We start from the raw sequence: 25992 nt of genomic DNA on the forward strand, positions 1-25992 counted from the left end.
TCAGAGAGTAATTCTATGTGGTGGTGCTGCACAATTGACTCAGTATTTTTTATGTTAAAACTATTTTAGAGGACTAGAGATGTGGCTCAAAGGTAGAGCATTTGCCTGGCATGTGTGAGGCTCTAGGTTCAATTCTCAGCACCACATAAAAATAAATAAATAAAATAAAGGTCCATCACAGCTAAAAATATATTTTTAAAGGGAGCTTTAAAAAAAAACTATTTTAGGCATGTACATATTGTATTGAATTCACTGAAAGTCAAAATCCTTCTTTAAAGATACAAATAAAAATGTAATCAAAATTTTGAAATGCCTCTGATTAAAATCCAGATACCTGTTTATTAACAATACAGCCTTCTGTTGTCATTGTTAGAAATACTAGAGATAATTTTCTTCAGCTCTCAGATGTTCCCTTCTTGTGCTCAGATTCTGAAGCAAGAAAGACTGTGTTCTCAAGACTATGCACTAAAACATAGACAGCCATTTATTAATCACAGTCAGCTGGAAATGCCAGACACAGAGGAAACATAAGCATAAGCTAATTAAAAGGCCACGTTTCAGTTCAAAAGTCTGAGTGAAGGGGCTGGGATTGTGGCTCAGAGGTAGGGTGCTCACCTCGCACCCATGAGGCACTGGGTTCGATTCTCAGCACCTCATAAAAGTAAAATAAAGATATGTGTCCACCTACAACTAAAAAAAAAAAAGTCTGAGTGAAAATAATAGTCTTTCCCACAATATCAATAGATTTTGAAGCTGGCTATGCTTACCAGTATATTTAGGATGATTGTACATATGTACCTGGACAAAGAAGGACATTTTTTCCCAATAAATATCAAAATTAAGTATTTAGGGGTAATTTGGCCTACCCCTATAGATCAAGGGTTCAGTATAGAGCAAAGTATTTTATCTATAACACCATTTACAAAGTTCTTCAGCTTTTAAATTCTATTTGGGCCAGTTATTTTTCTCCTTATTCAAATTTATTGAAGAGTAAAATTCAAATTCTAGGCTCTTAACAGAATTTATAAAATGATTTTTCAACTAAGCCTCCAATTCACCCCTACCCTCAATCCTCACACACACAAAAAAAAAGATCATTAAGACCTTATAAACCACTGCAAGGAGATTCAAGGGTTAACTGAATGAGATCTGAAACTGCTGGAGAATTTGGAATTAAAGAGTTTTGGAAAGACTATGACCCTACTAAGCCAGATCCAAAGATCAAGGTGGATCGGACCCAATGAGAGCAGGAGCTGGTAAGAGGATTGGTGGACATACAGTGAAGGAAGAGACAAAATGATGTGCTGACTGACTGGAAGTGAGGTGTGAAAGGAAAATGGGACTCAAGATGATTGCAAGATATTTAATCTGGGCAAACAGGAACATTTGCCATGGCCAGAACTGGGGAAAATTTTGTGAGAAAGGTTCATGGGGAGAATAAAAGAGTTCAATTTCGGAAGTATTGGAAATGTTTAGAATTTAGACATTTCCATTTGGAAATGGTAATGTCAAATAGATCACTGAGAGGGACAAGAAAGTGGGGGCAAATAAAGAACCACGTTTAGAGCTCTGGGCACTCTGATATCTAATGGTTTAAGGGAAAGAGAAGGAACCAGCAAAAACATCTGAGTCAGTGGTATAGCAGAAAACCAAAGGAGTGGCTATCTTGGGGATTGGTTAAAGGAAGTGTATTAAGGATGTTGGGAGTCATCAAGTGTACTAAGTGATGTTGGTAAGATAACAAAGATTAGAAACTGGCCAATAAGCTTTGTGATGTGAAGTTTCTCTATTGATCTTTGATAAGAACAGCTTTCTGAAGTGGTAAAAAGGAGAAGTCTAATTGCAATGAGTTCAAGAGAGAATAAAGTATCAAAATCCAAGTAAACATAGAGGAGAGATATATATTAAAAGCGACTGAGGCTGGGGGTGTAGCTCAGTGTTAGAATGTATGCTTAGCATGTGAGAAACCATGGGCTCAATCCCCAGCACCACAAATAAATAAATAAAAGAGATTAAAAGAAACAAATCAACCAGTCGCAATGAATGAACTGTGTCTGGATCACAAATAAACCACAAAATAAATCCATGAAAATATGGATTTAAATAAATAAACCATAAAAAGTAAACAACAAGACTATGGAAAGTTCCATGTTGGATATTTGATAATATTAGGATTAATTATTCTACTGTAATTATGTTTATTTGTTTATCAATAGTATTTCATGTCTTTTACTTACAAAATATTTTTCAGATAGAAATATATCTGCATTTGAACATGTATATGTCTAGAATTTGCTTAAAATAATACAGAAGAGGTGGTAGATAAATGGGAAGAAGAAATAAAAAGATATAAGATTTTCATGTGTCGATCATTTTTGAAGTTGACTGATAGTATGTGAGGGCACTATTTTCTATACTTTAAGAATGTTTGAAATTTTCCACAATAAAACAATTTTTAAAGAGGGGAAAAAGAAGGAAATAGGACCTGAGTTCAGACAACTTTTGCAAACAGATTTGCTGTATAAGAAAGGAGTTTAATGTGCAATGGCTGGAGGGGAGGTAGAGACAAGAATTGTTTTTAAGAGTTAAGAATATTGATTTTACTTGTTTGCTGCTGCATGGCCTTCCAAGAAGAAATTCATTGTAAATAAATAACTTAATTCTTTATTAACCAGAATTTAAATTATAAATGTGAACTTATAAGAGGTCAAAAAATTTTTATAAGAAATCAATACCCATATATCCAATTTCAGTTGGGCCCATGGAATGCTTAACGATCATGCACATTCTAACTTCTATGGAAAGCAGTATGGAGATTCCTCAGAAAACTTGGAATGGAACCACCTTTTGACCCAATTATCCTACTCTTTGGCATAAACCCAAAAGACTTAAAATGAATATACTATAGTAATGCAGCCACACCAATATTTATAGCAGCTCAATTCACAATAGCTAATCTATGGAACCAACCTAGGTGCCCCTCAACAGATGAATAGATAAAGAAAATGTGGTATACATACACAATGGAATATTATTCAGCCATAAAGAATACAATTATGGCATTTGCCAGTAAATGGATGGAACTGGAGACTAATCATGCTAAGTGACATACGCAAATCCCAAAAACCAAAAGACAAATGTTTTCTCTGATATGTGGATGTTAACATGCAATAAGAATGTGCAAATAGTGATAATTTAAGTTCTTGTTTTCCTATTTTTATGCCTTTAATTTCTTTCGTCTGTCTAATTGCTCTGGCCAGTGTTTCGAGAACTATATTGAATAGAAGTGATGACAGAGGGCATCCCTGTCTTGTTCCAGATTTTAGAGGGAATGCCCTCAATTTTTCTCCATTCAGAATGATGCTAGCCTGAGGCTTAGCATAGATAGCTTTTACAATGTTGAGGTAAGTTCCTGTTATCCCTAGTTTTTCTAATGGGACTTACTCAAACTAAAAAGTTTTTTCTCAGCAAGAGAAACAATAAGAGAGGTAAATAGGGAGCCTACATCCTGGGAACAAATCTTTACTCCTCACACTTCAGATAGAGCCCTAATATCCAGAGTATACAAAGAACTCAAAAAATTAAACAATAAGAAAACAAATAACCCAATCAACAAATGGGCCAAGGACCTGAACAGACACTTCTCAGAGGAGGACATACAATCAATCAACAAGTACATGGAAAAATGCTCACCATCTCTAGCAGTCAGAGAAATGCAAATCAAAACCACCCTAAAATACCATCTCATTCCAGTAAGATTGGCAGCCATTATGAAGTCAAACAACAACAGTGCTGGCGAGGATGTGGGGAAAAGGGTACTCTTGTACATTGCTGGTAGGACTGCAAATTGGTGCGGCCAATTTGGAAAGCAGTATGGAGATTCCTGGGAAAGCTGGGAATGGAACCACCATTTGACCCAGCTATTGCCCTTCTCGGACTATTCCCTGAAGACCTTAAAAGAGCATAGTACAGGGATACTGCCACATTGATGTTCATAGCAGCACAATTCACAAAAGCTAGACTGTGGAACCAACCCAGATGCCCTTCAATAGATGAATGGATAAAAAAAATGTGGCATTTATACACAATGGAGTATTACGCAGCACTAAAAAATGACAAAATCATGGAATTTGCAGGGAAATGGATGGCACTAGAGCAGATTATGCTAAGTGAAGCTAGCCAATCCCTAAAAAACAAATGCCAAATGTCTTCTTTGATATAATGAGAGCAACTAAGAACAGAGCAGGGAGGAAGAGCAGGAGGAAAAGATTAACATTAAACAGAGACATGAGGTGGGAGGGAAAGGTAGAGAAAAGGGAAATTGCATGGAAATGGAAGGAGACCCTCATTGTTATACAAAATTACATATAAGAGGTTATGAGGGGAATGGGAAAAAAAAACAAGGAGAGAAATGAATTACAGTAGATGGGGTAGAGAGAAGATGGGAGGGGAGGGGAGGGGGGGATAGTAGAGGATAGGAAAGGTAGCAGAATACAACAGTTACTAATATGGCATTATGTAAAAATGTGGATGTGTAACCGATGTGATTCTGCAATCTGTATTTGGGGTAAAAATGGGAGTTCATAACCCACCTGAATCTAATGTATGAAATATGATATGTCAAGAGTTTTGTAATGTTTTGAACAACCAATAAAAAAAAGAATGTGGGGGGAAGAATAGAAGTTCATTGGGTCAAACAAAGAGGACAAGGGAAGGGAGTGAGTCGGGTGGGAATAGGAAAGACAATAGAATGAATTGAACATAACTTTCCTATGTTCATATATGAATATATGACCATGTTCAACCACAAGAATGGGAAGTTATACATCATGTATATATAATATGTCAAAATACATATACTATCATGTATAACTAAAAAGAACAAATAAAAAATTAATAAAAAAAAAAAGGGCTGGGGTTATAGCTCAGTGGCAGAGCACTTGCCTAGCATGGTTCAGGCACTGGTTTTGATCCTCAGCACCACATAAAAATAAATAAATAAAACAAAGATATTGTGTCCATCTACAACTAAAAAAGTTAAAAAAGAAAGAAAGAATGAAAAGAAAAGAAAGATGATCACCACAGGGCAAAGCATTTAGATGAAAAAAAAAATCATGTACATTCTAAACTTGCTAACAGCCTTATTTTTTTTTTCCAATTTAACCACAATCGGTATTCATTCCCACCACCCATTTAAAGCATATTCTCTGAAACACTCTTCCTAATAACAATGATTGAAAATTCTGCTTCTAAGTTATAATCTGCTACCATATTTGATTAGCAAACTATCAGTGCATGATTGCTAGAACATTTGGATTAAATGTAATGAATGCCTATATCAAAAAAGGAAAAAGCAAGGAGAATTGTCAATATCATTCATGAGCTATGCCCTTAAATCAAGTGTTCAACTCATTGGTCCCTTGGTAGAGTTTTTATTAAATATTTCCTTAATCTCCAATGTACTGATTTTTTTTTCATTTTGGTACTAACAACAGGTACTGAATTTCTGTGTTGCAACAACTACCCACAAATAAACAGTGAGCAGGTGAATGTCTGTTTCTATGGTTTCTATTTACAGTAGAGAACATTCATAGAGATTGAAACTTGCTACTTTCCTTGGTGATAAAAATTTTTAGTACTGCCTTCTCCTCCCTTTTTCCTATCCTTTTTCTCCACCATCTTGTCCTCATTTCATATATTTTCTTTCTCTTCATCTGGCTCTCTTTCTTAATCACTATTACCTGTAAATTCCATTAAGTGTGACTTAATTTCATTTTTCCATTCCAGGTAAAGTGGACAAAAAGAGCAGGCAGTGGGAGAGCTGTCTGTTCTTTTCTTTAATAACTTTGAGTAAATACATTGTTTCTGAAAATAGACCAGCAATTTAAGAAGAAATGGCAAAGTTTCCTTCTTTGCTTGGACAAAGCTTCTTTCCATGACAAATCTTCCAGTAACAGGGGTGATTTGCTCTTCTCTCTCTGCAGAGGCTGAGATCATTAGATAAGGTAAGCTCCTAGAATGCAGTGAGCCAATTACTTAAGTTGTCCTCAGCAAATACAATGACTTTCTGCTGGATCAAACTAAACCATTTATTATTTATACTCCTCTTCCTTTCCAGTGGCACAAAATTATGATAACCAAAAATTGCTAAAATATGTCAAATGGATAATGAAAAATAAAGGTTTGAAAAATAAGTTTGGATCATTTTTCTTATAATACTCATTGTACAAAACTAAATCACTAAGGGCTCTCAAGCACCTGTCAGTATACAAAGATGCAGATAGAAATATTAAGACAAAATGCTTTTGAAAATCTTATCTTCCCAGAACTGTTGAGCAAAGATTCCTGGGAGATGTTCTTCCCTTACATTTGAGAAAGATTAGATTCTGTGAAGTTACTTTCAAACTCAGATCAACTGATAAGATTCCTTTGGAAAGGAAAAAAATACTATTTTGTCCATTAAAGTGAAATAGATTTACAAGACAAATATCAGTCCATTTAACTATAAATGTAAAGGTATAGATAGGTTGAATGAAATAAGTAAGCTCTGTCCTAGAAATCAACATTAGAACTGTGCAGAAGTTTATACAAACCTTCTGTCATTCATGTCTAACTATTCTTCTAATTCCTTAAAAAGCTATTTTCTATTCTACTTGTGAAGATGCCAACAGAATAAAAGTTGTTATTATTATGATTAACATGGTTTTTCTTTGACTAGTAAGTCACTAAATAACACTTATTTCAGATTTGCCCTAATAGGAGTAGCAGAGCCATCTGAACATACCAGTGCTTTCTTCTTGACTTTCTGAGTCACTGGGAGCAAGAAAAGGTATTAACTTATTCTAATTCCCTGCAGCAGCCTTTGGTTTTACCAACTTGCCTAAATAGCCAATTTCCATTGGCAAACATAGAAGATTTTTCTTGCCTCACTCCCAAGTTTGTTTAACCCTATGTGCCAAATTTACAGGTCAATTCATTTTTAGGTCCCTAAAATCACTTGGTTTTATCTCTATCCAACAAGTTTCTGTATTTCTTTATGAAAGATAACCTACAACAAAGTTTCATAGGTAACTTGGATAGTTATCTTTCTGAAAGATAACCAACAACAAAGTTTCACAGGTAACTTGGATGGTATCAAGAAGATATAATGCAGGAAGAAATGGGCTTAACTGACTTTCAGTAATAATGATTAGCATTATATCTCCTTCAATTTGGACCCAGCAATAAAGCATGAATTGAAAAGCTGAGATCGGGTGATCCTCTCCTTAATACAAATGCTTCAGAACACAAATGCAAAAACTCCAGCGATATTTTTAAAAATATAGTTAAAATAATGTAAGCACAGAATCATGAACTTCCTGAATGCCTACATGTGTCTGACTTACTTCCATAGTTAACACACTATCCCTGACTAACCCTAACCCTAATCCTCAACTGTAAACCAATGCATGCTATCATCTGCTCACCAATCCCTCTTCTTGTTTTCTGTAGTTCCTAGTGTAATCTCACCGTATTTGCTTTCCTTGAACATTAATTTATTTCCTTTTATTTTTATTTATACTCCTATTAAACAGAAGTATGTGTATTCTCACACTTTTTCTAATGTCTGTTTTAAAAGTTTAGAAAAAGTGCCTTTTTTTTTTTAAATTTACATCGTAAGCCATTATGTCCTCTCCTGTCCTTTGTCTCCATTTTTTCTTCACACTTTTGTGTCTCTTCTAATGTACCTGGGTCTCATTCAGGGTTAAAAGCCCTTCTGAGAATACTTTCCTGCCTCACTTTACAGATCAAGAGATGGCTAGAATGATCCCAGCAGCTCACTCAGGAGACTGGGGCAGGAGGGCTGCAAGTTCAAAGCTGGCCTCAGTAACTTAGCAAGGTACTGAGAAACTCAGTGAGACTCTGTCTGTAGATAAAATATTTTTAAAGGGCTGGGTATGTGGCTCAGTGGTTAAGCACCCCTGGGTTCAATCCCAGTTACCAAAAAAAATGAATCCCATGCACATGTACACACACATAGACGAGGAGAAAGGGCAAAGATGTGCCCTGATGGAATTGAGAAGCAATGAACTAAACAAGGTAAGAGGCAGAATATAAGTATCCCAACCAAGCTCAGAAAGACAATTATTGAAAATGTATTTTTGATTAGTGAGTGTACAGATTAAAATGTAAAATTGTTTTTTCTTTATAATTTAGGATTTCAAAAGTGTAACATACATCTAGACTAATCATTAGTATTTACATGTTTAGTTGATCACAATACAGACCCCTAGAAAAACTCAATATATGTTCTAAGAAAAGAAATTTTAAAAGGAAAAATAAAAAGAGCCAGGTAGAGCTCAGTGGTAGAGTACCCCTGGGTTCAACTCCCAGCACAAACAAAATAAAACAAAAACAAAAAGGAGTTTATAAAGAGAAGAGAATGAAAAGAGGAAAACAACAGACTTAAGGTCAAAAACGGTCATTATGACAAAGCTTTTAACTGGACTCTGAGCTTCCTGGCAGCTAAGAAGGAAGAAAACTGTGGTGTGCAATAAATTATTAGTATCTGCTATAAGGAAACAAGTCAATTTTTCAAGAGGAACAAACTTCAACCTTTTGCTGATACTAATTTTAGAATACAGGTTCTTCTACGTTCTAAACATTATTTCTTTTAGAATATCATAAAACCTATAATTCCTTGTCTGAAAATGTCATATAAATTTTATGTGCAATTTCAGAGTGTTCATGGACAATCTCAAGCATATTTTTGAAACTATAGGAGACCATGGTCCACAGGTTAAGGGGTAGAGAAGTTTTAAAAGTAAATAATGACATCAGAAATTGGAAAAGTCATCATCAGTTTTTATCTCTATTTAGGTTAGAAGCAGAATATTAAAGGATAATTCTGTGAAAACAATTTTGTGTCAGTCACATGGTGCATGCCAGTAATCTCACTAATTTGGGAGGCTGAGGGAGGAGGATCAAAAGTTTCAGGTCAGCCTTGGTAATTTAGGGAGACCCTCAGCAACTTAGCGAGACCCTGTCTCTAAGTAAAAATATATAAAGGACTGGGGATGGGTTCAATCCCAAAAAGAAAAGAAAAGAATATTGTAAGATAGAACAAACCATGAACTACATATGCTTATATCTGATCCCTTATGACCAACATACTTGCTAGCCTTTGTTTTTTATGGAATAGGAGACTTCTTAAAAAAAAAAAAAAAAAAAAGTTGTTGCTTTTTGTTTCTTTGTTTGTTTTGAGGTGCTAATTTAATCCAAGGCCTTACATATTTTAGACAAGCACCCTATTCCTGAGCTACATTCCCAGTCCCCACTTCTTAGAATTTCTTTAAATAATGAGGACTAAATAATAAGAACTTTAAATAATAAGGACTAAGAATGTAGCTCAGTGGTGAGGTATCTGCCTAGCATGCACAGGCTCTGGGTTCAATACCCAGTACCAAAAAAAAAGGTCTACAGAAGTATAGAATTCACAATACTCCGATGAGTAAATCAAATAGCAACCTATCATTCCCTTACTTTGTTAGTGTACTAACATGCATGCCAAAACAATATATTATTTGGTTTTCCTTATTGAGGGACTTTATTTAGTCTCTCCAACTATTTTTTCACTCTAAATTATGTTTCCAAAGTTCATCCATACTTTTGTATGTCATTCAATTCATTATTTTCACTCTTGTATAATATTCCATTAAATGCATGAATCACAAATTATTCCTCTTTCATTAGTGGACATTTGGACTAACTCCCGTCTTTTTCTATTGTGAACTGAGTTACTATGAGTGTTTTCTGGGAAGAAGGTTTTACTCTAAGGATGGACCTAGAGGAGGAACTCAAAGGTTCATTGTTAGTAATAATTTAATTCTTGGGGCTAGCCAGTTGTAGGGATGTTTATTAACCATTATAATTTAGAATTTACTAAAATTTATACAGATTCTTTGTATTTACCAAACATATTTTTAAAGATAAATGTTTTAAAAATTATTGATATCCTAGAATATTTTATAAGACTAAAAATTTTTAGAAATGGACATTAAGTCTTCAAAAAATAGTTGGAATTTTACTAAAGAGCAAAATATTCAAAAGTGAAAAGTTATCTATTGGGGTTCTTTAGTCTCCACTAACAGTCATGAAACTCTTTTGCTTTCCATCATTCTACCAAGACCTGCTAAGTCAATAACATGAATTTTTATTTTTCTAAACTACTAGTTCCCTGAGTCAGACTTTTGATAAGAAATCACAGAGTTCAAAGTGATTCAGCACCAAAACCAATATCTGCCTGTTTTGGTATCAACTATTACATAACCCAAATACAAGTTATTGAGTCAGTTTTGTATTGTTTTTATCTGAAACGTCACTGTCGTTGCTGTATTATAATAGCCTGAGGCTAAACAGAGGAATATTCTGTAACTACAGTATATCAGAGGAGAAAACTTTGGGCTTTCCTAACCCACTCCCCAGGGGTTTTCCAGAAAGTGCAGAGGCCAGTGTATTTCTGTTGTATATAAAAGGATTCCTTACATAGGTGGATCAGAGTGCATTATTTTCCTTCCATAGAAAGGAAATTTTTTAAACATAGATGCAGAATATATAGTTAACTATTGAAGTACTTTTAAAGAACAATTAGGCTGATTTAGTATTTCCAAGCAAATTCTGATCCTTATGCCTCCTTAATCTGCTGTTCTATATCTGATCTGTGAACTTTCCTTCACAGATAAATTTCTTTAAAGTAACATATATTTACTGCCTCTCTAAGACTTAGGACTGGGTTCACTTTTCCCACAGCATGACCCCCAAATCTGATAGTAGAGTACCTAGGAGAAAAACTGATAAATTTTTAAAAATAATTTTGGGAAGATCAGACCCACAAAATTAGAAATGAACCCTAAACCTTTTCTCAACATACCTCAATTTTCAAATGCTGGATATCCAGTGATGACGAATACCTACCAACTTTGACACCCTAGAAAGGATGAAACATTTTTTCAAATCCTAATCAGATACAATCCTTTCAGACCCTGCAGACTCTGCTTAGAAGTGGAGGCAGCTGGGCTCCACTGTCCTTTGGCCTTGGATTTCCCTCAGCTCTCATTCTCAGGGTGAACCTAACTCTATGTGTGATCCTTATCATACAATACATCATCTAGGACCCAACTCAGCCTAAACTTCTCAGTGCAGAGTCCTGGATAGAAAAGCCAGTTTCTCTTTATGCACTTTATCTTTATTGCATGCCTTGACCTACCATTACTTTATGAAATTGTTTTTCAGTCTCCCCAATAATCCTCCAAAAAGCCAACAATCCTTTCTCTTCTTCATTACCTTGATCTTTCTTCAGCATATGACCCCAAACCACCATCTTGATTTTTTTTTTTTTTTTTTTTGGTGGTGGTGGTGCTGGGGATTGAACCCAGGGCCTTGTAAATGAGAGGCAGGCATTCTACCAACTGAGCTATATCCCCAATCCCCTTATATTCAATTTTCTTAATTTAAAAAGATGCTTTTTTTCCTTCTACTTTTATTAATTCTTCATTGTTTCCTGTCCAGACTGTTCTTTCTTATATTAGGTTTTGCTCCATACTGTTTAGCTAATTCACAAATCTAAAGGCTTAGGACTTTGAGACAGGCTCCACTGATCTTAGCCGGATTAATCATGAATCTTTGGTCAGCTGGGACTAGTCAGGCCTCTCATCCTTCTGGAGGTTAGTTTGAGTTTTTTCATGGTAGCTGCAGAATTCCAAGAGCAGTGAGAGAGCAAACCACAACATGCAAGTACTTTCCAAGGAAGTCTCTGCTTTTGTCACAATTGCTACCATGCCATTCATCAAAACAAGTAAATTAATCAAGCTGATTGTCAATATGGCGAGAGACTACCCAAGAGTGGGGACACAAAGAGGCAGGAACAAAGGGAGTCATACCACAACCTACACATCACATATACTCAGCTAAACTATGGGCATTTCTAAAGAAATGCCTCCTTCTCCTGTGTTTTTAGACTCTGCTGCTATGGTTCTTATAAACTTCATGAAGTCTACAATGTTCCATTGTTTATATATTCCTGTTACATCTATAACAGCACCTCTCTGTGAATGACTTCAGAATCCATCCTTACAGAATAGACTTTTTCCTTTGTCTTGACTTTTGTGTTTCTAAATTTCTCCTGGACATTTTCATTGAGATGTCCTATTACAACTTCAAAATTTGACATGCCTAAAAATTGAATGCATTTTTTCCCTTTCTGCTTTAACTGTTCCTTCCATCCCCATAAAAAATTACTGTGTGAAATGACTATTTCTGCTAACACTGCACCTGGTGCCAAATCACATATTTTTCTATTCTAGTCACTTTCTCTTTTTCTTCATCTAATTTATAGTTTTGCCTCTACTATTTACCAGATAAGAATACTCTAGAATCTATTTAATTTTAGTTTCCATTTTCCAACCCTAAAAATAGTGATAAGAAAACTTGCCATACAGAGCTATTATAAAGATTAAATTAGTTTTGTGTGCTTAGCATATTGAAGATACTCAAAAATATTAGTTATTTCCTTTCCTCTTAAGTCTTCTTGTCTTTATTCATGAGATTGTCACCTCCATACCCTTCATTTTTTTAACTGACACAAATCAAAATTAAGCTCTAATGACCTCCCACCAAGGAGTTTACTTACTTTCAGCCTCCACATTTGCCAATGAGGATAATAACAGCTATCTATCTCATTGAGTTGTTGTGAGATACAAAAGACATGCAAATGGAGTTCTTTATATGGTGGGTAACACAATAAATAGTAAGCCCTCAAATGCTAATTATTACAATCTATTGTTCTACTAACAATAAATCAAAATCATAGGAAAATATGTTCGTTCCTTCTGCAAAGATTAGAAAATGCTTCTAAGAAGAGGATCATGTAAGCTAAACACTGAAAAAAGGGTACAATTTCCCCAAAATCAAGACTGATCTATCCTACTTCTGTGCATTCATTCTCATATTTGTTTCTTCATTTAAGCATTAAGTAATTATTTTTTCAAGTGTGTACTTTATGACAGTTTGTGCCACTCTTGTACACTGATCAGCATCTGTCCATGCTGAGAGAATGATGAGCAGCCCCTGGCATCAGGGAGCTGGCCAGGTACTATGGTCAGGCCTCAGTGTTCCCTCATCAACATCAGACAAGACCACCCTGTGACCATGATGTATGAAGTCAAAAACATGATCGTATCACTCCAGAATCATGTTTGAACATCCACAAAAAATGAACATTGTCCAACCACAAAAATGACCAAACATCTATCTATCTTGACAAACCTGAGTGACTGCTATTTCAGCACCAGTTACGGCATCAATCTACTACTAGTCTTTCCTTCTTCTCAAAAATATTTATGGACACCCAGTCATATATTTATCTCCGTTTCTTGACAGCATTGATCCAGAGCAAACCCCCGCTTGCTTCAACTCTCCCCAAAATCACACCCTCAAACTTCTAAATCCTTTCTAACATCCTCTTACAGAAATGATCCACTCTTCTCCATGGTATGTGTTCTTCTCTGCAACAAGTAATGTACCACTACAGATGTGGTCTTGGTGGTCTTTTGTTGAAGGGCATTGACATAACATTCTTGTTTTTTTCAGTCTTACCTCCAAGGATTGCAAAATTCTCTGCAGAGGAAACACCATCTTATTAATTTTTTATAACTCCCACGATGGAAAAACAATGCCTTTAATAAAGTGAGAGGATACAAAAAGTTTATTGAATGCATACATGAATCCCTTAGAACTTCTTTTCTTCAATCATCAGAAGTGCCAAAAAGACTTAGGGAAATCATTCTGAGTCCTGTTACTCAGAGGAATAACAGGCTCCTTAGAGGAATGACTCCTGGGCAATGACTTGGCAGTCAGCACAATGCTGGGGCTTGCAGGATGGTGTCTTGATCTGTCATAATTGGCTAATATTCAGAAATGGCAAAAAAGACATATGTGAGGCTAGGATAGCATTACAGTGACCTTAAGAACCATATGGGATTCTTCCAAATCATCCAAATCAAGCTGCCAATGCAGTATGCAACATTTCTGTTAAAGAAAATATTTGTGATAAGATTCTCAATTCCTTAAAAATTATACACATAAGATATATTATGTATACCTTACATAAATGAAGTTCAAAAGTTTATAGTAATTGCCATTCCTTGAGTTGCATTGTCATGTTACTCTCAAAATGCCAGAGAAATCATTAAAAAAAGATCTGAGAAATGTAGCCTAAATGTAAAAGCACTATAAAATATGCCATGTACATTTTTAAAAAGAAGACCTTAATAAAAACATTAAAGACTAACATGCAAATTAACTCAATTTTTAAAAAGAAAAACATCTAAAAAAACTTTTGTTGAAAAAAATGACACCACAGAAAGATTTTGACAAAGGATAGTCTATTAAGCATATGAATTTAGCCAAATAAGCAATAAGGTGGGTAATATGGATCACGTGATTTATATTTGCATCTATGCATTTTAGCAAAATTCTTCTATTACATTAATCTTCAAAGAAACAGCCACATAAACTAATACTAAAGTTGCAGGCTTTGGGAAATAGCTGTAAGGAGCCCTGAAATATCATTAAAGCTGCTATTAATCTGCACAACTACCTTCCCCAGGGAAAGCAACCCAATGCTTTCAATGCTAAGAAGTGCTAAGAACCCCCATTAAAAATGGGAGCCACAAAATACTGCAGAGAAATTAGCAGCTAATTAGAAAGAAAATTAGCAAAAAGAAGATATAATTATTTTGTTTGATAAGGTTTAGGAATGTAACAGTGAAAAATCTATTAATATTCAGTAAACTTTCAGTATATATTAGCTGAAAAATATTTCATATACATAATAATTTTAAATTATGTATGTCAACCATAAAAACCGAAACAAGTTTGGTCCCAAAACGTTAATTTTATAAATTGGGTTTTGGTTTTCTGTCCATTTAAATGCTCTAGCCAGTAATTCCTTAACTTTGAATGTAACCATTATATGGTTTTAAATGTGTTCATGTGATGTTTAGATGCCATTTTCATGAGATTTACAATGTGTTGCTGGCTTGATATTCATTCTACATTATAACGAATATCTGAATCAGTCTATGAATTTAGTATTTTCACCCCAGGGGCATATTAGAGCAACTGATTTCTGGGATCCTGGAATTATGCTACTATTAATGCAATTCTAAACAAAAATTAAGATATGAACAATTAATTGAGAGAAGAATGGATAACAGTCTGTGCCTTTAATGTAGTTTTCCTGGTATTAAAAAGCAACTGAAAGAGAAAACGTTAAAAAAAAAGGGGGGGGGGTGGTACTCTGTCATATGTTTTTTAAAAGACCTGAGATTTGGAGCAATCATTCGTTTAATTATCCATTTACCCAACCAATGTTTATTTTGCTTAGCATCACTCTAAGCTCAGGGGCTAGGCAATGGCTCCCCTTCCCATCACTCACATCCAAAGCTCCTAGTCTGACCGAAAACAAATTAATAATATTGACAAAGGATGCTAAAAGGCTCCAAGCAGGAACACCTAATCTAGACTAGAATTCTCAGAAAGGCCTGGGATGGGAGGGACAAAAAAAGGCGAGTCCTAAATAATGAGTTAGAGCTGGTCAGGGAAAGTAGAGGAAGGAGAGGATTGCAGACAGACAGAATAGACCATGGGAAAGGCAAGCCTGCTGGTGACAGAATGGAACTTTCAAAGACAGAAAAGATGCTCAGAACAGGAGACCAGCCCAGGGAAAGAATATCGGGAGCTTGGACTAGAATGGAGATGTACAAAGAATGATCCATTTATATAGGTGAAGGAAAAGCTGCTGACTAAATAATAATATACAATATTTACAAATTTCCTGTGTATCGGGTTCTCTGCTCTGCACCCTTTCTGCACAGCATCTCATTAATGTCCTACAACGATCAAGTGAGATAGATGTCATAATTATTTATATTTCCCAGAAGAGAAACTACTCAAGATCACATAGTTAAGTGATAACAGAGACAAATTCAGTCCCAGAACCTTTGAGTCCTTATACTGTGTCTTTAAAGCATACCACACTACATGTCAAAAAGAACAACCAGCATATTATTTCTATTAAAACTCTATACCACTAACATTTGGACAGTTAAAATATCGACTGGAAGAACCTAAAAGTAGCTCTAGTTTTTATTTACCGTGTAAATTCTCAGTGTAGTACTCATAGTTGGAAAATCCAAAGGAAATTTTTTTTGAGCTGACAACCAGTTAGTTAATTGAGGCAAAGAATTGTTTGTTGATTTTTCTGCCTTGGGAACACAAGACAAATTAAAGTGCATAGTACATAGTAGGTTCTAAAGAAAAAAAAAAGTTAGTCATGCTTCACTGTATAGAAGATTGTGTCTACGTTGACAATATTATTTTGGTGAGATGCTTAAGTATTATTTGTCAAAAGGGAACATCAAGATAAATGAACAGAGACAGTCCATGTACTTAACTGAATTTACTTGCATAAAAACAAGCCCATTCAAATCCAATAGAATCTTTTGTGCTTTCAAAGAGTAAATTCAATCAAGGTGGAATTTAGGTTTTAATCTTTAAGACTACAGTTCAGGGGCTGGGATGTGGCTCAAGCGGTAGCGCGCTCGCCTGGCATGCGTGCGGCCCGGGTTCGATCCTCAGCACCACATACAAACAAAGATGTTGTGTCCGCCAAATACTAAAAAATAAATATTAAAAAAAAAAAATTCTCTCTCTCTCTACCTCTATCTCTCTCACTCTCTCTTTAAAAAAAAAAAAAAAAAAAAAAAAAAAGACTACAGTTCAGTAGTTAATGATTTATTTTACTTTCACAAGATTTTTTTCCATTGTTTGTTGAAAACCTAAAAAGAAAAAAAATCAATACTTTTACTAAAGAGAGAGTGCTTCTGAATGAAATATCGCAATTGAAATTTTTTTTTTTTTTAAAGAGAGAGTGAAAGAGGGAGAGAGAATTGTCTTAATATTTATTTTTTAGTTATAGGCGGACACAACATCTTTGTTTTAGTATGTGGTGCTGAGGCTCGAACCCGGGCCTCACGCATGCCAGGCGAGTGCGCTACCGCTTGAGCCACATCCCCAGCCCTGAAATTTTTATAGTATTATCACCTTTATTACATTTCCTAGAAAAGATGATACCCAGCTCATTTTTATGATTCCATACTATGGTGTTTCATTGCTTCTCAAAGGTATTTTTGAAATACAAGTAATCAAGTTTTATTGCCATTACTTTTAAATGCTATTAACTAAACTTTAACTTTGATATCAATGTATCTCAATTTGTTCCTCTTTTTCTGACTTTTCCTTTTTTTTAATGGCTTAAACAAAAGACATTTTTTGATAGTTCAGGAGACTTTGTCATTTTTTTATACAGTTTATTTTAATTTGGTAGTTAACTATAATTTTGTGTCAAAGTGGTGACAATTTATATAAAATTTCATTAGGTTACTAATTGAAGTAAATAGTTTTATTAACATAAACATTGTATGGTAATATTAACATGAAAAATTATACAATATTATATACCTGAGATGAAAGTCTGTATTAAATTAATTATTTTAGCAACATATTTGTTATATTATTATTTAACATCTTGATAAATGGTTCATAATGACAATTTAATGGATGGGGAGAATAGAATACCTTGTAATCCTATAGGTAATACTGTCGTTTAATAATAGATGCTTTTAATTAAACTCATGGGATCTAAACATGCTCTTGAGAAATTTTAAATTCTAAAATCTCATCTTGGATTTATCCAAAACATTTGATTTGATAAAAAGCAATATGTATATTATATATATACATATATATATTTGCTTAGTCTCAAAAAACTAGAGTATTTAAATATATTTTATCTTAGAGAAGAACTGAAAATGCATTATTTTCATGTCAACACATGTGCTTTTATTATTCCTTGAAAAAAAAAACACCAAGGTAAAGAAACAGTCTGGATAAAGAACCACTGTGGGATGATAAAGAACCACTTTCTAGTGACTTAACTACTCATAGTAGATAAAAATCCATTATGTAAGATTGACTTAGGAATATTTTGATGCCTCTCTCTTCTTTCTTTCCTTCTTGTTTTATAATAGTAATTTTAATTTTTAAGCCATATTATTTCTCTTTGACTAATTTGACTTTCAAAACCTGGATTCACATCCCAGCTAAGAAAGAAACTGACATCTAGGTAAAAAATGATTAGAAACCTTGTATACAACTAGTATTGGATAATTTTTAAATTCTTCAATATTTAAATTACCAAACAGGAAAACCTTACGTGGTTCTAAAACAAAGATGTAAGAATCTTCAGAGCATAGACTCTTAGCATTTCACCATGTACTTTCTTAAAGCCAGACAATGGCAGTGACCTTAGATGATACAAAATCTTAAATCTTGTCTAACACATTAAAGAGAAGGAAAATACTCTCTAAACGAAGAGAGAAATTTCATTACCTTTGTACTTATTAACATTCTAATCTTTTTAGCCCATAAACTACCAACATAATTATAAGTTACAAATATTTACTCTTGCTTTCTTTTTCAAGGCAGCCCCTAGAATCCTGAGCAGGTAAAGAATCAAAAATAATTGAGGAGAAGAAAAAAAACTTTCTACTTTGCTTCTTCCTTTGCTAAAGTACTTCCTTTGCTGAAGTGCTAACAAGACATACAAAGATACCATTGTATCGGTGGCTCCTCCAGGCCTCGGATACACAAAGGTAGGCCATTCTCAAGTTAGTGGGGGACAGAACTTCATAGCCTTTACAGTTTAGGTGCAGTGCTGAGACACTTCTTAACATAAAGCCACATTAGGCAAGTAACAAAACAAAGGCTGATTCCTCGACTTTGCTGAGTCATTCACCTAGCACCATACCTGGCTCATGGAATGGACAGAGAGCACAATTGTGGACTCTCCAGCAGGAGCATACACAAGAATACAACACAGAAAGATATGGAGCTTAATTAAAATATAAGATTTAGATATTACTCTATTGATTCATTGTCCCCCTCACTCCACCATCCCCTCTCCCTCCATGGTGCTGAGAATCAAACCCAGGGCCTCATGCACAACAGACAAGTCCTCTATCACTGAGCTACACTCCAAGCTCAGATTTTATTTTTTATGAAAACCTAATTTATGCCTTTGAGAAGCTTATGGAGTAGAACTGCAGCAGTGTATTTCACTGTTGTTACCGTAACAAGAATCACACGCAAAGGAAATTCAAATTGTTTATGCTAACTGCTACCCCTTGGCCTGTGTGGTCAAGTGGGTGAAGCAAAAACCATCAGCTGCTGTTTTTTGTGCTTCTTTCCACACTCCCCTCCCACCAGTCCTCTCTCCAGGAGACTAAGGGACCTCATCTCTGACCCTAGTTCAGACACAGACAACAGCTAAGGCACAACTAAATGTAATGATGGCCTTAGGCCTTAGCCTAAGCAACTTCATTTAAAAACTCCAGTGTGAAAACTGAAGTCTAACCAGGCATGCCTAAGGAGCCTTCCAGTATGGCCCTCAAGCACAAACAAGTCACTAATCCCCACCTTGATAAACTCAGAGTGAAGTCAATGGTATGTTGCCCTAACTCTGATAAAAGCAAGAAACAAGAAAATCAGGGTGGGGACTACCAGACCAGATGCTTTAATCACAGTTCGAATGACATCACTTAGAAATCCCACAGCAGCTGATAGGGATTGAAAGGGTGGTCAGAAGCCCCAAAATTTAGTATAAATGATGGAACAAATGAACAGACTTTCAGCCAACCGACACTGATGCACACAAGCCTGAGCACCTGAGGAGGACCTAGACTGACATCCCAATTCGTATCATCTGCCTGATCCTCTGCATTGTTCTCACCACTCTCAAACTCTACAGCAGCCTCTTGACTCTGGTGAGAAAAGGACTTCTCCCTATGACCACCTCCTCAGCCAGCTGTCAGCTCTAACCCAGGAGAAGTCTGCCTTGGTCCCTGATCTAATCACCACAGTCTGAGTGAGTGTGCATCTGCTGGACTTAGATCCTAAGGCTTGAGACTTTTGATCTGACACTTGAGCTTAGCATGCAGAGGGAATGTCTGTCATGAGCCTGTCATAATTAAGTGTGTCTGCAGTGCTTAGAATTAATCTAGAATTGTTTGCTGTGAATTGATTGTGTCTATTGTAGTATCTAGCATTAAGGCTTGTCATTTTCTTGATTAAGAACCTTAATAACCTATAGAGTGAAATTATATTGAGTGATTTGAGTGAATAAAGTATTGAAAAGGGCAGAAACATGTGGACATTCTTTATTTCTCCCCCTCGACTGCATAAGTCACACCTTTTGCCCATCATGACACTAAGCAAGTGGGCAAACAACTTTTTAAACTAGTTATAGATAAATGGTGCTACATTATTGCTGATCATTTTATTTTTCATCAATATATTGCAATGCTTGAATTTCTTACATTAAAATTAGCAAAACGTGAAGCCATTTTTCTTGACTTCAAGATTCATATGTAATTTCCATTTCATTATTTTCTGGGTTAACTTTATATCTTGAAAAACACTATATATTATTAAATATAATAATATTATATTTAAAGAGAGCTCTGTGGGGCTGGGGTTGTGGCTCAGTGGTAGAATGTTTGCCTAGCATGTACAAGGCCATGGGTTCAATCCTCAGCACCACATAAAAATAAATAAATAAAATAAAGGTATTGTATCCAACTACAACTAAAAAAATAAATATTTTTAAAAAGAGAGAAAGCTCTGAGTAAAAAGATGCTGAGAGTAAGTTCATGAGGGATTTCATTTTGAAGATGTAGGGGGAAAAAATCTATAAAAGGTTGTATGAATAAGTTCAAATTGAAGATAAGATAAATGCAGTAATGATTCTTTACAGAGACAAAATTATTTAAGAATTGAGCTTTTATATCACTTAATGTAAGATACTCAGAAAAGTTACAGCCTTTCTAAGAGGAATAATCATCAGTTAGTAAATTGGTTTCTTTTATCAATAGACTAGCTCTTTTGTCAACATCTCTACTTTCAAGTACTAAAAAAGAAAAGAATTTGACAAACCAAACTGATTTACCCTGGCACTAATAACTCGTGAAGTACTTGCACTAAATTTCTTACTTACGCAAGTCAAGAATAAAGATATAAACAGTTGGGCAGGGTGGCGAACACAGGCAGGAGATCACAAATTTGAGGCCAGGCTCAGCAACTTATCAAGACCCTGTCTCAAAATAAAGAATAAAAAAGGCTGGGAATATAGCATCCCTGGGTTCAGTAGCCAGTATCAGAACAAAAAGACATAAATATATGAACACTAATATACACTGCATTACACTGTTCTAATTAGAAATTAGATGATTCAATTTTCATTGGCTTCCCATTACCTACCCATCTCACATGTATGAATATAAACAATAATCTTCCCTTAGTAATATTTACTGAACTCAATAAACCACATGAACCTCCACAGTGTTCATAAGGAAAAATGAATTATAGTTTGAAAAAAAACCCACTAAAGATATTAAAATAAGTTATTTTTGTATGATTCCTTCCATAGTACAGCACTGGGCAGGCCTCTTGAGACACTCCTTCTGATGACTGCTAAGTTAAAATCACTTCTCTTTGAGGGACTGGGTATGTGGCTCTGTGGTAGAGAGCATGCGTAGGCCTTGGGTTCAATCCCAAGAATTCCCCCAATACACACACACACACACACACACATCACTTCTCTTTGAAATGGAGTGGAATTCAAGAGGCTGCAGCTACTTGCCCCAAAAGTATTAAAGAAATTTAGCCATATGGTGGCAAAGACCTCCAGAAGTAATCTGGGTTCAAAGGTGAGGCCTCTGTGTGCACTTAGAAGGAAAGAAGTGGGCTGTCCTGGGCTGGAAGCAGAATGGTAGCATTTTCGGGATCTTATTCCAGTAGGTATAGTGATTCCAAGGAGGCTCACTGCAGAGATCTGAGTTGGCAGTGACAGATGGAAACACTGCTGAGAACCGATTTCAAGTTGAAAGGTCAGGAGTTATGCACAGAGGGAAAAAGAGTATTCTTGGTTACAGATGGCCCCTGAGAATCAAAAAATAGCCACAATACTTTAGCTGCTTTATTTTGGCTTGTAGGCAAAGACCATCTAAATTAATAAGGACACTACTCGTGCCTTTTACCCAGTGCATGATCACCTTTGGATTGCTTATCTTGAGTCTGTCAGCCTGCTTTCTTCAGCATTAAGAATGAATGCTTGATAGAATAAGAGTTGTGTTTCCAAGACAGATGTGGTGGCCCACACCTGTAATTTCAACTTGTGAGGTAGAAGGATCACAAGTTCAAGGCCAACTTGAGCAATTTAGCAAGACTTTGTCTCAAGATAAAATAAAAAGGGCTGGGATGTAGCACAGTGGTAGAGCACCCATGGGTTCAATCCCCAGTACCAATATATATATATATATATATATATATATATATATATATATATATATATAAAATAAAAGAGTTTGAGTTCCCAAATAATCAGAAAATTCAGAAATCGAGGCAACTCTAGAGACTTTATAGACGAGGAGATGGAGGCATTACACAGTTAAATGAACTGAATATTTAATTTATTTAAACCTAGTAGATTATGAATTCAAGGCACTAAATATTAACATTATGGTATTTTTCTAATATGTTACACCAAATATAAAATATACATACAGCCATTTATTACACAGAAATCATGTGATAATAAAAACATATAAGTAAACATTCCACGAATAAGAAAATATATTTCTTGTAGATCATTATAGAAAATAAATGTTCACACAGGTGATTTTCTCATTTAAGAACTCAATTCCATTCATCAAAAGTACAAATTCAATTCATTTCTATTTAGGTATAAATTAAAACCTTTTATAAGCTCTTGATGTTGAAAAGACTCTCAAAAATCATCAAACCATCTTTCATATTAGGATACATGAATTTGGAAACTAACAATAATGTTTCCTGGCCTATCATCTTATTCCCTGGGACAGTAAGAGATGTTTCAAACCACATAAAAAGAAAAAATACTTATATGAGATCATGAGTGAATCCCCAAGACTCTTTCATTAAAGAATCATTCTATAAAATGAGTACATTTCATGAGAGACATTCTCAGTCTTGAATTTCATTGAAACCAGGCAGCAATAAGACTGGGACCCACAACAGTCTCCACTTGCTCCCAATTCACCAGACCCCATGTATCCATCATCAAGACTGCAGTTTATCCAACTATCAGCTGATAGTTGTATATTCAACTATCAGCAGTAGCTCTCTCTTCCCCACTCATCATATCTACTACTGTTCCTCCTGGTGGTTGGATAGATGGATGGATGAATGGAAGCATGGAATGACCAAGTACATAAAATTTTGCTCCTTTGTTGCACTATAATTCATAGGGCTTATTCAAATACCAAGATATAAAGTCTTTTTATTTTTATTTTTTCAGGATCAAATCTTTATCTACTCTTTCAGAGAAATGTTCTCTTTATTTTTCTTGTTAAACTTTAGTAACTCTCTGTACCTGGCCAATGTTTAATCATCATAACCAAAAGATATCATAATTTGAGTCACATACTTCAGAATCTGGGAATTCAAAGAAAAAATGTCTCTGTCATGATTTTAGTGGGAAAAAAAATAGAATTGTATAAAAGTCACCATCTATGTTGATTAACCTATGTGTGTGACTACTAAGAATGAAAAGGATTAGAATTCATATTAGGATGTCATGTATAACTTAAAAGAACAAATAATTTTTTTTAAAAAAAGAATCATGTTAGGACTTGATATATGCTTCAAAAGTCAAAACAAAAACAAAAGAGAGCTGAACTTTAGATTTTAAAGGATGGTTTAAGAGAGTCTATGGTTTACCTGCAAATGAAATATATTTCTGTTTTTAAAGTGACTGCTGGATTATTTCCTGTTTCTGTTGATGGAAGTGCACCTGGCCCATGGGTATACATACTAATCAAAGTCATTTCAGCAACAATTACCTGCAAGTTTCACACTGACTTTTCAAGAAAGGTATGTTTCAACTAATGGTTTTTTACCAGCACTTCCATAAACTCTCTATGCAACTCTGGAGAATAGGAGGTTGAAGATAGGTAGGAAGGAAAACTCAGTACCCAGCCCTCAGAGAGTTAACAAATAAAGTGTAGGTCTGTACTACTCACGGCTCTGCTTGTAGGCTCCTGTCTTCAGCCACGTAGTTAGAAGGAATATAGCCCTGAGATTGCTGGCTGGAGCCATCTGCCCTTTTCTCCAAGTGTCTGGCCAGCCACCAGCCCTCATGGGAAGTGTCCAGGACTTGGAGTTTGTCACCTGCACGGAAGCTGAGGTCCTCTGCTGTCCGAGCTTGATAATCAAACAGAGCCACAAAGTAGTGCCTCTGGCTTCTCTTGGGTTCATGTTTCGCAGTCTGAGGAGCTTCAGGGGGAGAGTGGGCCCCTGGATTCTCAATTACCACCGACTTGTCTGCCTCCTGGGACATGCAGGGGAGACAGGGTTCCAAGTATGCCCAGAGCCTCAAACAGATATTGCCCATGGTGCCCTGGTTAGGAGAGGGGGAGAGGGCCTTCCCTCTCCCCGTCGTCTCCACAGATCCACTTTCTCTTCTCTTCTTCTCCAGGTAACTTTGAAATCAGCTCCAAATCACCATACTTTGGAGAGTGTGCTAAGTCCTGTTTCAGAGCAGTCCCCGCAGATCTGGTTGCAGCAAGCCCTGCCTGGGATTCACCTCCTGGTTTTCTTCAGCTGTAGCTGCTGCCCCAGAGCAAAATCAAGTGGGAACTGGGCAGTTGTTCAGGAGGAAAATGCCTCTTCTTCCTGTCTGTTCAAGAATCCCACAACAAAATAAAAGTAAATTAAAAGGACTTTAAATAAATATCTGAGAGCAGAAAGAGCCACCTTGCCCTTTGTCTAAAGAAAAAAGTTAGCAAGAGAAAGATACTATTTCCAGGTAAAATCTCCATGTCTCACCTGTGCCACAGCCCTCTCCAGGCTTCAAGCGTGCTCCTGTGGTTCCACCCGTCCTGATCCTGACTTTTCTTTTCTGTTTTGCGAATGAATAACCAACAGACAGAAACTATTGCCTTTAACATCCTGAGCTATGTACAGACTGTAATAATTTCTCCTTACTTCCTGGTTTCTTCTGTGATCTAAATGGGATTCCCCTCCCAGTTACCCCTCCCTTCTCACACACCCAGGATAGGCCAGCCCCCTTACCAGGGAGCCAAATTCCTTTCATTTTATCCTGGAGAAACAGGCTAGCACAGGTAGCCTGTGTTTTGCTATATTCCCAGCACAGAAATCAGGGCAGAGGATTTTTTTTTCCACCACAAATATGAGTAGAATTGTTTTGCAACCACTAGGGGAAATAAAAAAGGCAAATCAGAGTGTTCAGATATTTGTTGCCAGACACAGGGCAACTGAGAAGGAACCACTGAGTCCCTACTTTTTTTTTTTTTTTAACCACCAGGAATAGATTTTAATGGCCTTAAAGTATATTCACAGTCTGGAAAAGTAAGAGAGCAGATGACTAAAACTCTGAGAACCTGAAACACTGTTTTTTCCCACAGAGACATTTGATTTCCCATCCTTCACATACTATTTCTGAAACACACACACACACACACACACATCCACACATACATACACACACACATTAGGTGACCAGTAGAGAAAAACAAGTGGAAGGGCTCTTTGTAAACCACCATGAAGAATCTTTCTGTTAAACTTTGACCCCCAGCTCTATACTGGTTCTTTCTAACTTGGCAGGGGTGGTGGCAGAGTTCAGGGACTGAAGAGGCTGAGAACAAGACAATCATTCCAGGCAGGCCATGGGTTTTGATCTATTTCCCCTAGTTTAGGGCAGCTTTCTCACAAATGTGTTTCCTGAATCTCAAGAACAACTGGACAGGACTTTGGGCAGATCAACCAGCAGAGAGCATT

General features: G+C 35.8%; 1 protein-coding gene across 1 annotated transcript in view; it reads right to left on the reverse strand.

Moving 5' to 3' along the window:
- Window positions 1–25187, reverse strand: part of Frk (fyn related Src family tyrosine kinase) — a 100695-nt gene extending 75508 nt beyond the window's left edge. The window contains exons 1-2 of the mRNA XM_046426446.2: window positions 25021–25187; window positions 24216–24871 (exon numbers count right to left, since the gene is read on the reverse strand). Coding sequence (XP_046282402.1) covers window positions 24216–24586 — 371 coding nt within the window. The 5' untranslated portion in view covers window positions 24587–24871; window positions 25021–25187. The remainder of the gene's footprint in view (window positions 1–24215; window positions 24872–25020) is intronic.
- Window positions 25188–25992: the final 805 nt, after the last annotated feature.

This window comes from Marmota monax, unplaced genomic scaffold, assembly GCF_021218885.2.
Source record: "Marmota monax isolate L192 unplaced genomic scaffold, Marmota_monax_Labrador192_F-V1.1 WCK01_AAM20220418_F8-fsc00174, whole genome shotgun sequence".
NCBI lineage: Eukaryota > Metazoa > Chordata > Mammalia > Rodentia > Sciuridae > Marmota > Marmota monax.